A 14,137-nucleotide genomic window follows, 5' to 3' on the forward strand; every position below is an offset into this window, starting at 1 on the left:
GGTACCTCACGATTCGACTCTTGGGGGATTCGACTCTTGGGGTCACAAATCGATTACAAATCGATACACGATTTATACAAATAAAAAATCGATTTTTTATTTAAAAAGACGATTTTCTTTTCTTTTTTTTGTATAAATTATAATACAAATATATAATACAAAAAATATTTTTTACATTTGTGAATCGATGTGAATCGCTAGAAGACCGTGATTCAAATGTGAATCAATTCCCTCCCCCCACCCCTAATACCTCCCCAGCTACAGAAGCTATAACCTCGTCACACATCACACCCGTGACGTGTGACTTCACCGAGACCTGGAAAGGGAACTGGGTTTCTTATGTACTGGGTTCGTTATTCCACAGCACATGTCTGTTTTGTTCTAGTGTGTCACTCATGCTGTTCTGCACCTCAACACTCAGGCTCACCTGGGAGATGTTGTTTACGTGAGTCATCTGTACCTTTCGGAACACGACTCCCCTTTTTATTCTGACTAAGGATGAGATTCATTCATACTCTTGAATGTACGGGCTGAGCAAGATCAATGGGTGGGGGGATGGCAGAGAGAGAGGAGAAGGAGAGAGGAGAGAGAGCTAGAGAATGAGACAGAGTAAAGGATAAATGAGAAGGTCAGAGAGGAAGGAAAAATGGTGAGTGAGAGCAGGAGAGAGAGAAAAGTAGCAAAGAGCGAGAACAAGAACATTCAGGAAATGACACAGCTAACAATCCCCAGGAGGGCTTACTGAATCTGACCCACAAGCTCTTACAGTGAAATACAGTTCTCTAAATTAACCAGACTGCATTTAGACAAGCCCAGAGACCCAGAAACCATCACTCTCTACTCCTCATCTTCTACCGTTAATGATTTATTTGCTGTTTCGTACCGACCACCCTCCTCCTCTTCTGAGAAAACACGGTTGATTTCTGTTTGTTGATTTCAGCAGCTGCAGAACACACAAAGGAGTACTATTAGCTCTGTGTCTCCGTAATTGTGTGTGTGGGGTGGTGGGGGTACCACCCCACACAAGGTACTTTATTGGGATGACATGACATTTACAAGACATTTTATTTATTTAGAGAAAAGCTTTTGTCCGAAGCAATGTACAAATAGTGCATATGACCAATACCCTGACACCAATGAGAATGCTGTGTCGAGGGAAAAGGCCTAGTGAGGCAGGTGGCTGCACACCCAGGTCTGTTTCATACTGAACGATTACAGAGACTTAAAAAAAGAAATACTAAAAGAATAGTTGCCGATGTTGTCTGGTATTGTGCAATGTAATTTGTCTCGTGGTCGAACGGTAAGGGACCCCCAACCATGGCTGCTAGGCTAACTGCCAAAATTGAAGAAAAAAAACACTTCCTGACATTTTGTAACTTAAAAAAAAGTTGGAATGGTTTGATCTAAGTGTGTAACGTTTTTATTTGTATTACAGCTACATTTTCGTAAAATTGTATCCCGAAATAATAGAGGGTGTTGATATAGCAACAAACATAGCTACCGGAAGCTAGCTAAAACGGTATCACCGCATCGGAGCTAGCTAGCCACTGCTAACCACAAACACGATTTCATCAAGTTCTAGATGCAATAAAAGTATAATCCTCTGATTTACATACTTGTATTTTTTTTTCTATTTCTTTTTAGATACAACGTGGACTCCAGAAGTTCCAATATTTCCAAACATGTAAGTTTATCTTGCACGAGTCCAGTATGTGTTTCACTAAAATGGTTTGTAATTAGCGCCCATGTTTGGATCATGATTTGGGCCACGAATCACTGAATGGATGGATGAATGAATCTCTGACTTGTCTTTCTCCCTCTGCTGAACGACGGAGTAGAAGGTTGGTTCTGTGTTACCTACTCGTTCCTGTGAGACACGTCCCCATCATGGTGTCTTCATTTTGAGACATTTCTGTGCACCAAAACTTTGCTCACCCAAGCGGAAAAAAATAATACTTAAATCTAATTTGAATGTATTAAAATAGATCTTAATACATTTTAATTTTATTGAAATTTTGTACACAATTGGAAGTGCAAAAAGATAATATAAATATATATATATATATCGTATTTGGTATATTCACATACTACTTTAATATACATAAGTATATGTACTTATACTTTATAAGTATACTTTAAGTATAATCTTTTTTTTTTTTGCTTGGGCAGAACAATTCGCCCAGACTCAGACCTGAACAGGAAGTGAACCAGGTTGTTTCTTGGGAACCTGGAATGTTTGTGTGTCGTATTTGTCGTTTTGTTGTTCTAACTTGCATCCTAACTGTCGTCTGGTGCTGAGGTGCTGTCTAAGTTTTCGCTGTGCTCGTGTTTTCTGGTTTGTTCTCATCAAGGATCCACCTCGACTCTAACCAAGCAGTCATGTCAGCCATTGTGTCATTCCGTCATTACATCACAGGTAAAACACCTTTGATAGACGGCCTCAAAGCTGAGTCACAGGCACCCATACACACACACACACATCCATATACAAACGCATACACATACATACATACATACATACATACATACATACATACATACATACATACATACATACATACACTCAAAGATACATGCAGACACACACAAATAAACATCCACTTGTACACAAACACACAACACCCCCCCCCCTCCCACACACAAACACACACACAACACCCCCCCCCCTCCCACACACAAACACACACACAACACCCCCCCCCCCTCCCACACACAAACACACACACAACACCCCCCCCCCCTCCCACACACAAACACACACACAACACCCCCCCCCCCCCTCCCACACACAAACACACACACAACACCCCCCCCCCCCCCACACACAAACACACACACAACACCCCCCCCCCTCCCACACACAAACACACACACAACACCCCCCCCCCTCCCACACACAAACACACACACAACACCCCCCCCCCCCCTCCCACACACAAACACACACACAACACCCCCCCCCCCTCCCACACACACAGCTGTTTTGCTGCCAGCGTTATAATGTACTCATGCCATGTCTGTGCCTTTCAATGTGACCATCTGTTTGTCTGGCCTGTGTGAGCAGCCGTCTGCCAAATTTACTACAAGGTTCTGTCCTGCTTTTGATTCGTTGTTAGTCAAAACTGTACATTGGACAGAGCATTCTTCGTTCTCCATGAACAGAAATACTCCCTCAGTGATTTAATGTTGAGGGAAATCAAGACTGCATTTTGTAGGAATAGTAGGAGACTTTTCCAGATGTAGAATATTAAGTAAAGAACTATGAGCTTCCCTGTTCTATTCTCTACTACTTCCTGTTCTTTCCCTCAAGTACTTCCTAGGTCAGACCTTTTGTATTCCGACCACTTCCTGTCTTTACTCTGACTACTTCCTTTCCCCTCCAGGACTTCCTGGGTCAGACATTCTGTACTCTTGGGGAGATCATCGGGTCCACAGGCGGGCGGCTGGAGAGACCACTCTCGTAAGTACTCCAAAGGCCCACAATACCTCTCTCCACAGGCCCACAATACCTCTCTCCACAGGCCCACAATACCTCTCTCCACAGGCCCACAATACCTCTCTCCACAGGCCCACAATACCTCTCTCCACAGGCCCACAATACCTCTCTCCACAGGCCCACAATACCTCTCTCCACAGGCCCACAATACCTCTCTCCACAGGCCCACAATACCTCTCTCCACAGGCCCACAATACCTCTCTCCACAGGCCCACAATACCTCTCTCCACAGGCCCACAATACCTCTCTCCACAGGCCCACAATACCTCTCTCCACAGGCCCACAATACCTCTCTCCACAGGCCCACAATACCTCTCTCCACAGGCCCACAATACCTCTCTCCACACGTCCCACTATCCATCTCTCCACACTTCTCACAATTTATATATCTTGTGTGTGTTGTAATGTGTGAATGGTGCAGTGAATGGTGTGTGTGTGTTGGGGTGTATTGTGTCTGGGGTGGGTGTATGTTTGTGTGGTTTGGGGTGAATGCTTGTGTGTGTGTGTGTTTCCCTTTTTCTCTTGGATCACAGACCAAATAATGTAGTTATTTTTTAGCATGGTGAGAACTTTACATTTACATTTTGTCATTTAGCAGACGCTCTTATCCAGAGCGACTTACAGTAAGTACAGGGACATTCCCCTGAGGCAAGTAGGGTGAAGTGCCTTGCCCAAGGACACAACGTCATTTGGCACGGCCGGGAATTGAACTGGCAACCTTCTGATTACTAGCCCGCTTCCCTCACCGCTCAGCCACCTGACTCCCTGTCTCTTCCTCCGTCAGCATGAATGACTTTCTATGAGGAGGTTCTCTGAGCAGGCATGGCCCCATCTGTGCGCTGCAGGAAAGGCTCCTCCTAACATCTTCACATCTGCATGTGGACTGCCAGGCGGTTTGGCTGTGAACAGAAAGGGTCATCTCTCAGTCCTGTGATTTGGCTTGGGCTGTGTGTGTGTGTGTGTGTGTCAGGCTCTAGCTAACCTGTATTCTTCATCGAATCTTAAGCCAGCCTCTTCTCTCCCACCTTTCCAGCCTCCAGCTGGCCTCTACTCTCAGCCTCTGTCCAGCCTCTAACGGCCTTTTCTTCTGAGCCTCTAACCAGCCTCTAACCAGCCTCTATCCTCCCAGTCTCTAGCAGCTTCTACCCTTTTAGCCAATGTCCAGCCTCTAACCAGCGCCCACCCAGCCTCTAACAGCCTCCAGCAGCCTCTATGGCCTCAGCCTTATCGTCTCCTGCAGACCTCCCTGTCTCTTCCTCCGTCAGCATGAATGACTTAGCCGTGCCAGAGCAGAGAGAGTGAGAGGGGGGGAGGGAGAGGGAGGGGGAGAGGGAGCAAGAGAGAGAGAGAAAGACGGGGGGAGGGAGGGGGAGGGGGAGAGGGAGAAAGAGGTACAGAGAGAGACTTTGCTAGATGCCACAGGGTATCGGGGCTGCCGCACTCTCTACTGACGATAAAACACACACATACTCTCACACACAGACACACACACACACACTCTTACACACACACTCTCACATTCTCACGCACACAGTCTTTAACAATCTCACTCACATACTCATGAACACACTCTCACACACACACACGCAAACGTGAAGGTAGCAGGAGAGATTGCTCTCTTATCCGGAATACAAATGACATTCTGAACACAAAGCAATTACTCTGAGCCAACTTAAATTCCCACACACGCACAACCTAGACCGTCACACACATTACCTGTAATTATGCATGTTGCAGTAACTTTGTTAATGGGATTCACCTTGTGTGAGAGAGAGAAGAAAAGTCTCCTAATTGAAAGGTCACATGGAGTAAAACCCTGTCTGATTACATGTATGAGAGCAGCTTATATGATGGATGGAGGCATTAGCACATAGAAGGTGCTTTGTTGCGCAGTGATTGGCTAACAGTGTCCTATCCGAGGCATACATCCTGGTTGCCTTTCAGGAAGTGAACCTTGTTTTGTTTCTCAGACTGAGGCGAGAAGACGAGAGCTGAACATTCTTTACTCTGTGTGTGTGTGAGAGAGAAGGTTGTTGTTGTTTGTATGGGCGTATGTATTGTGTGTTTGTACTTATGAGTTCTGTGTGTGTGTGTGTACAGGTGTGTCTGTGGAGCCTTCGTCTGGTATAGAGGTGGTGTTTTGTAGGTCAATAATTATTCTTTTTTTGAAACGGGGAACCAGTTACCACTTACCTGGGGGTTTCCATGGAGACAGAGGGGAGCCCTTTCTCTCTCTCTCCCCCCCCCTGGTCTCTATCTATATTTCTTACTTTCTCTTCTCTATATCTCTTTCTATCTTCCTGTCTGTCTACCCCCAGCCTTCCTCCCCCAACCATCCTTCCCCCCAGCCCTCCCCAGCCCTCCCCCAGCCAGAGGAAGAGTAACTGGGTCATGCTGCTGAAATATGGAGGAAGGGGGGAGGGGGGCTGGGGAGGATGGGGGAGGGGGCTGGGGAGGATGGGGGAGGAAGGATGACTGGGGGAGGATGTTCCAGTCCGTTATACACCTGCTGTCTGCCTCTCGGTGATCACAGAAGACTGTGAAGGAGATCAATCCTGAAAAAGTAATCACTTTAGTGTGTGTGTGTGAGGCTGATCTGGTCAGTGTGGTGGACAGGTGAGTGGTCTCATCTCACAGGTGTAGTAGGCAGGAGAAGGGGAGAATGTGTGACTGTCAGCCCAGAAGAATGTGATCCATGACAAGCTGCCCACACTTGTCCAGACATGCACAATCACACCAGAGGATGACCCACGGATGGAGAGAGAGAGGGAGACAGAAAGAGAGGGGGAAAGAGAGATGGAGAAAAACAGAGTGAAGGCAGAAAGTAGAGAAAAAGGGAGAATGATTGAAAGAGTGAAACAGTGATTCTCTTTTCTGCTTTTCTCCTCGCTTCTGCTCACCTCACCAGTCTTCTCCCCTCTCCTCTCTCCTCTCTCCCCTCCTCTCTACCCCTCTCCTCCCTTCTCCAGTCTTCCCTCCATCACAGTCACTGGGCTGGTGTTTGGGTCGACCCTGCCTGCCCAGCAGTCATCCACTCTCTCACCCTGTCATCATATCTCTCTGGATCATCCCTCATCTCTTTCATGCTTCTTCTCTCTGTTTCCTTCACTCTTAATCTCTCTTCTTACTGTAATAATGGATCGATCTCTCTGTATAACTGCCGCTCTCCTGTGTAACTATATCTCTGTAGAACTGGAGAACCATCTCTCTCTGTGTTTGACTCTGACCAGCCTCCTCTTGGCTCTATCCTCTCTGCGTTCATCCTCCTCTCCTCCTCCCCTCCTCTCCTCCTCTTGTCAGTTCTTTGAACAGTTTCTTTATTGGACAGAATTAAAACCACTACGTGAAAGTAAGTTTAAATTAACAAAAAAAATAAACGAGAAGCGAGTTCTAATCTTGTTGCCGCAGCAACTGTAGAAAGACAAGGTTGTGTTTGTGTGACTGTCTGTATGCGTGAGTGTGTGTGTGTGTGTGTGTGTACTTTCCATCTCCGCTGTCATCTTAATATCCACTGACTGTTTGAAGTCTCCTGTGATATTGTTACCGTCTTAAAATTCTGCTGTCACAGGTTACCTGATGGGTTAGTAACTGTCTCTTCCTTATTCCTCTCTAACTCTCTCTCTTTCTCTAACTCTCTCTTTCTCTAACTCTCTCTCTTTCTCACTCACCCTCCTTTCTTCTCTGCCTTTTTCTCTCTCATCCCATCCCCCCTTTTCTCTTTCTCTCTTTCTTTCTCTCTCTCTTTGTGTTTCTCTCAGTGGGATCCCAGGGAAGAAATGTGGGGTTATCATCTTCTCTGCAGAGGAACTCAGTAACTGCAGGGTCAGTACCTCTCACAATCACACACACAAACACACACACACAAACACACACACACGTGTTTGAGAATGAGAGCTGTGTCGATAAGAGCTGACAAACAACCACACTGCTTCTGAATGCAGACGTGCAGCTCAGTCATCACACCGGTGTTACCCAGCATGCTCTGCTGCTGGCGTCTGGAGCAACAGGGGTCTCATTACCGCGGCTCAGCTGGCGGCGCTGCCGGCATCCGGTCCGGAGGGACCCGAGCCCTGGACCAGAACCACGGCAGAGCCCCTGGAAGCACAGAGCCCCTGGAAGCACAGAGCCCCTGGAAGCAGAGAGCCCTGGAAGCTACCTCCATATGGATGAGCTGGGCTGACAGGGCTGGCAGGGCCAGAGCAGGCTGTCAGAGCAGGCTGTCAGAGCAGGCTGTCTGAGCAGGCTGTCTGAGCAGGCTGTCTGAGCAGGCTGTCAGAGCAGGCTGTCAGAGCAGGCTGTCAGAGCAGGCTGTCAGAGCAGGCTGTCTGAGCAGGCTGTCTGAGCAGGCTGTCTGAGCAGGCTGTGTGAGCAGGCTGTCAGAGCAGGCTGTCAGAGCAGGCTGTGTGAGCAGGCTGTCAGAGCAGGCTGTCTGAGCAGGCTGTCAGAACAGTCTGTCAGAGCAGGCTGTCTGAGCAGGCTGTCAGAGCAGGCTGTCTGAGCAGGCTGTCAGAGCAGGCTGTCTGAGCAGGCTGTCTGAGCAGGCTGTCAGAGCAGGCTGTCAGAGCAGGCTGTCAGAGCAGGCTGTCTTAGCTGTCTTAGCAGGCTTTCTGAGCAGGCTGTCAGAGCAGGCTGTCTGAGCAGGCTGTCAGAGCAGGCTGTCAGAGCAGGCTGTCTAAGCAGGCTGTCTGAGCAGGCTGTCTGAGCAGGCTGTCTGAGCAGGCTGTCAGAGCAGGCTGTCAGAGCAGGCTGTGTGAGCAGGCTGTCTGAGCAGGCTGTCTGAGCAGGCTGTCTGAGCAGGCTGTCTGAGCAGGCTGTCAGAACAGGCTGTCAGAGCAGGCTGTCAGAGCAGGCTGTCAGAGCAGGCTGTCTGAGCAGGCTGTCTGAGCAGGCTGTCTGAGCAGGCTGTCTGAGCAGGCTGTCAGAGCAGGCTGTCAGAGTCCTGCTTGTAGCTGCTCTTGTTGTGGTTTGGGCTGAGGGAGGAAGTGCTTGCTGGGGTGTTAGTTGGTTGCCGTGGTGTTTGATTTTAGAATGGTGTTGTTTAGGGGTGTTAGCAGACAGCTCGTATTTATAGTATAATAGAGAGGGGATTCAAGCCATGCATCCTCCTAAAGGCAGGGTCTGTAATGTTGAGAAGCACTTTCTGTCAAATTTGCTGAAACATACTTCACATCTTGATAGCAACCAATAAATCTAAAGGTTTGATAGTAAAATGATTATAAATCCGATCTCTGTGGGCATCGCAGGACTGTATTAAACACGACCAATCATTTAGTTTGGACAGAACATAATTATTGGATGGCATTCAGACTGAATGAGTGATTGGACAGGCTACTTGTCTACCTCCCTCCTGGCAGTAGTCAGGCGTGTTCATGTGTTTTGGAGGAGTGGCTTTAAAGGGAGGGGTGTGGGGTATTTTGGTTTGAACCCTTTCAAACTTGAGACAAAATTGCTAGATTCGCAAAACTTGCCTACCCTGCCTTTAACCTGCTCTGATGTCTGAGCTGTGCTGTGAGGTGACCCCCTCCCTCTCGTGTGCTCTGCTCTGATGGCTGAGCTGTGCTGTGAGGTGACCCCCTCCCTCTCGTGTGCTCTGCTCTGATGTCTGAGCTGTGCTGTGAGGTGACCCCCCTCCCTCTCGTGTGCTCTGCTCTGATGGCTGAGCTGTGCTGTGAGGTGACCCCCCTCCCTCTCGTGTGCTCTGCTCTGATGGCTGAGCTGTGCTGTGAGGTGACCCCCCTCCCTCTCGTGTGCTCTGCTCTGATGGCTGAGCTGTGCTGTGAGGTGACCCCCTCCCTCTCGTGTGCTCTGCTCTGATGGCTGAGCTGTGCTGTGAGGTGACCCCCCTCCCTCTCGTGTGCTCTGCTCTGATGGCTGAGCTGTGCTGTGAGGTGACCCCCTCCCTCTCGTGTGCTCTGCTCTGATGGCTGAGCTGTGCTGTGAGGTGACCCCCTCCCTCTCGTGTGCCCTGCCAGGACATCGCCACCATGCAGCTGTGTGCTAACAAGCTGGACAAGAAGGACTTCTTTGGCAAGTCGGACCCCTTCCTGGTCTTCTACCGCAGCAACGAGGACGGAACGTGAGTCTGTCTGCTCGGAGGGTTCTAGAACGATCCAGAACTGACTCTAGAACAGAGACCTCTGGGACTGAGTCTGGATCTGGGACTAATATTACTTACTTAATGTAATAGTACCAGTATTAGTTCTTGTACTAGTATGGTAGTACTAGTATGGTAGTACTAGTAAAGGCCCGGGTAATGTCTGCACTGCAGGTTCACCATCTGCCATAAGACTGAGGTGGTGAAGAACACTCTGAACCCAGTGTGGCAGCCCTTCACCCTGCCAGTACGAGCTCTCTGCAACGGAGACTACGACAGGTGAGGGGGGGGGAGGGGGGAGGAGGAGGGAGAGAGGAGGGAGAGAGGAGGGACTACGACAGGTAGGGGGGAGGGACTACGACAGGTGAGGGGGGGAGGGAGGGGGGAGGAGGAGGGAGAGAGGAGGGACTACGACAGGTGGGGCTGGGGGACCATGACAGAAGAGGCCTGGGGAATTTTGAGCAGGTAAATGTGAAGGAAAGGATAGGAGACACAGAGGGACAGGCGATTAGGTAATGAGGGAACAGAAGAACTGTAGAGGGACCAATGAGAGAACAGAAGATCCCTGGGGGACCAATGATAGAACAGAAGATCCCTGGGGGACCAATGAGAGAGCAGAAGATCCCTGTGTGAGAAGCCAGGATGACATCATCTGTCTGCAGGGCGATCAGAATAATGCCAGCAGTCGGTTCTGCTGTCCCAGAGACCAGCGCTGGTGTTATTAGGATCGAGCTGCAGTCTCCTCTACCTCACACACACCTGCTGAAACCTCACACACACACTTGCTGAAACCTCACACACACCTGCTGAAACCTCACACACACACCTGCTGAAACGTCACACACACACCTGCTGAAACCTCACACACACATCTGCTGAAACCTCACACACACCTGCTGAAACCTCACACACACCTGCTGAAACCTCACACACCTGCTGAAACCTCACACACAAACGCACACACACACCTGCTGAAACCTCACACGCACACACACACACACCTGCTGAAACCTCACACGCACACACACACACCTGCTGAAACCTCACACACACACCTGCTGAACCCTCACACACACACACCTGCTGAACCCTCACACACACACACCTGCTGAAACCTCACACACACACACCTGCTGAAACCTCACACACACACACACACCTACTGAAACCTCACACACACCTGCTGAAACCTCACACACACACACCTGCTGAAACCTCACACACACACACAAACCTGCTGAAACCTCACACACACACCTGCTGAAACCTCACACACACCTGCAACTTCTTCACATCTGCACCAACCATATCGCCTGCCAATCACAATGGAGATGTGTTAGTTATTATGGGCTGTCTTCCCTCTCCAGAACCGTGAAGGTGGATGTTTATGACTGGGACCGAGACGGCAGGTAAAACCCATTCTCTCACCCCACACCCAACACCATCACCACACCATCACCTCAACCCACACCCAACACCATCAGCTCACCCAACACCATCAGCTCACCCAACACCATCACCTCACCCAACACCATCAGCTCACCCCACACCCAACACCATCACCTCACCCAACGCCATCACCTCACACCACACCCAACACCATCACCTCACCCAACACCATCAGCTCACCCCACACCATCAGCTCACCCCACACCCAACACCATCACCTCACACCACACCCAACACCATCACCTCACCCAACACCATCAGCTCACCCCACACCCAACACCATCATCACACCCAACACCATCACCCCACACCCAACACCATCACCCCACACCCAACACCATCACGTCACCCCACACCCAACACCATCAGCTCACCCCACTCCCAACACCATCACCCCACACCCAACACCATCACCCCACACCCAACACCATCACCTCACCCCACACCCAACACCATCACCCCACACCCAACACCATCACGTCACCCCACACCCAACACCATCACCTCACCCCACACCCAACACCATCACCTCACCCCACACCCAACACCATCACCTCACCCCACACCCAACACCATCCCAACACCATTACCTCACCCCACACCCAACACCATCACCTCACCCCACACCTAACACCATCACCCCACACCATCACCTCACCCAACGCCATCACCTCACCCCACACCCAACGCCATCACCTCACACCACACCCAACACCATCACCTCACCCAACACCATCACCACACCCAACACCATCACCCCACACCCAACACCATCACCTCACCCAACATCCAACACCATCACCTAACACCACACCCAACACCATCACCTCACACCACACCTAACACTATCACACCACACCCATCACCCTCACCCAACACCATCACCTCACCCCACACCCATCACCTCACCCAACACCATCACCTCACCCCACACCCAACACCATCACCTCACCTCACACCCAACACCATCACCTCACCCAACACCATCACCTCACCCCACACCCAACACCATCACCTCACCCTACACCCAACACCATCACCTCACCCCACACCCAACACCATCACCTCACCCCACACCCAACACCATCACCTCACCCTACACCCAACACCATCACCTCACCCAACACCCCACACTCTACACCACATACAAACTACTATGGCATCTGAGCTAAGAAGCTAACTCTGTCTGTTTGTCTACCTGTCGGACTGTCTGTCTGTCTGTCTGCAGTCATGACTTCATCGGGGAGTTTGCCACCAGCTACAGAGAGATGTCCAGAGGAGAGAACCAGTTTAATGTATACGAGGTGAGCTCTCAGCATGTCCAGGTATATCCATGTGTATGCAGCAGCTTCTCTGTCTGGATGCTGATGATAGTCTGTTCTTTGTTAAAATAGGGTTTGTGTTTGTGTGAAAGAAGGTGTGAAATGTGTAACCTGTAAACTTGTGTCGTGAAACAGGTTCTGAATCCCAAGAAGAAAGGCAAGAAGAAGAAATACATTAACTCAGGGACAGTGAGTCTCCCCCCTCCCTTATCTCTTCTCTTTCTCTGCTCTATCATCTCTCCTCTCTTCTTTCCTCTCTCCTCTCTCCTTTCCTCTCTCCCCTCCTCTCTTTCCCCTCCTCTCCTCTCTCCCCTCCTCTCTCCTCTCCTTCCCCCTCCCCTCCTCTCTCTCCTCTTCTCCTCTCTCTCCCCTCCTCCCTCCCCCTCCTCTCCTCTCTCTCCTCTCCTCTCATATCTACCTGTCACTTCCTCTTCCTGTCACTTCCTCTTCTCATGATTTATATTGCTCATTATCTTTATCATGCAATTCTTAACTCTGTTCTCCCTTTTCCTTCTTTCTTCCTCTCTCTGTCTGTCTCGCTGCTCTTTCATCTTTTCACTTTGTCATTCTGCTGTCTGTCTTGCTCTCTCTCTCTCTCTCTCTCTCTCTCTCTCTCTCTCTCTCTCTCTCTCTCTCTCTCTCTCTCTCTCTCTCTCTCTCTCTCTCTCTCTCTCTCGCACTGTCTCTCTCTGTCTGTCTTGCTGTTTCTCTCTCTATCTCTCTCGCACTGTCTCTCTCTCTCTGTCTGTCTCTCGCTGTCTCTCTGTCTCTCTCCCTCTGTCTCTCGCTGTCTCTCTCGCTGTCTATCTCTCTCTCTCGCTGTCTCTCTGTCTCTCTCCCTCTCTCTCTCGCTGTCTCTCTCTCTCGCTGTCTCTCTGTCTCTCTCCCTCTCTCTCTCGCTGTCTCTCTCTCTCGCTGTCTCTCTCTCTCCAGGTGACTTTGCTGTCCTTCACAGTACAGTCAGAATACACGTTTGTGGATTTCATCCGAGGAGGGTGATTAAAACTCTGTATTTCTGAAAAACAAATGCTTGTGTGTGTCTCTGGGGGTGAATGTGTGTGTGCATGCTTGGCTGTGTGGGTGTGTGTGTGGGTGTGTGTGTGTGTTTGAGAGACTGGGGAACATCCCAGTGTTTTCTTCCAGTGGACATGTTGATGTCATCACAGCACAGTGACCCTGGACCTGGGCACTGCTGCTGCCTTTTGCATTTCTCAACACCTAATGGCAGTGTCTCTGAGGAGGTTTGGACGTGTGGGTTATTGATGTGATCAATAATGGGTGTTGGTGTGATCCTCTCTTCCAGAACTCAGCTCAACTTCACCGTAGCCATCGACTTCACTGCTTCTAATGGTACGTCTGCCAGACCTGGGGAGTGTTTCATTATGCTGTGTGGGTGTGTGAAAGTGTGTGTGAGAGAGAGAGAGTGCAGAAGAGTGTGTTTAGGTGTGCACCTTTCTATTCACCTTAGTGTCTGTGTGAGAGAGAATATGCGTAAAATTATGCACATATGATTGAATGCCTGAATGTGTGTGTGTGTATACGTGTGTGTGCATGCATTGGTATGTGTGTGTCCGTATGTGAATTTGTGTGTTCCTGTGTCCGCGTGCGTGTGTGTGTGCCAGGTAACCCGGCACAGCCCACCTCTCTCCACTACATGAGCCCGTACCAGATGAATGCGTACGCCATGGCGCTGAGAGCTGTGGGTGAGATCATCCAGGACTACGACAGCGACAAGATGTTCCCCGCCTACGGCTTCGGAGCCAAGCTGCCCCCAGA

General features: G+C 49.8%; 1 protein-coding gene across 1 annotated transcript in view; it reads left to right on the forward strand.

Annotated features, from left to right (window-relative positions):
* LOC134016509 (copine-9-like) overlaps positions 1-14,133 on the forward strand; it is a gene marked incomplete at its 3' end in the record, with an annotated part of 19,154 nt that extends 5,021 nt beyond the window's left edge. The window contains exons 4-15 of the mRNA XM_062455863.1: positions 1,645-1,703; positions 2,352-2,416; positions 3,384-3,460; positions 7,255-7,318; positions 9,469-9,572; positions 9,765-9,869; positions 10,958-10,999; positions 12,268-12,343; positions 12,497-12,550; positions 13,295-13,356; positions 13,665-13,711; positions 13,984-14,133. Of these exons, the coding sequence (XP_062311847.1) occupies positions 1,645-1,703; positions 2,352-2,416; positions 3,384-3,460; positions 7,255-7,318; positions 9,469-9,572; positions 9,765-9,869; positions 10,958-10,999; positions 12,268-12,343; positions 12,497-12,550; positions 13,295-13,356; positions 13,665-13,711; positions 13,984-14,133 (905 nt within the window). The remainder of the gene's footprint in view (positions 1-1,644; positions 1,704-2,351; positions 2,417-3,383; positions 3,461-7,254; positions 7,319-9,468; positions 9,573-9,764; positions 9,870-10,957; positions 11,000-12,267; positions 12,344-12,496; positions 12,551-13,294; positions 13,357-13,664; positions 13,712-13,983) is intronic.
* Positions 14,134-14,137: the final 4 nt, after the last annotated feature.

Source organism: Osmerus eperlanus, unplaced genomic scaffold (assembly GCF_963692335.1).
Source record: "Osmerus eperlanus unplaced genomic scaffold, fOsmEpe2.1 SCAFFOLD_430, whole genome shotgun sequence".
In the NCBI taxonomy this organism is placed as follows: Eukaryota; Metazoa; Chordata; class Actinopteri; order Osmeriformes; family Osmeridae; genus Osmerus; species Osmerus eperlanus.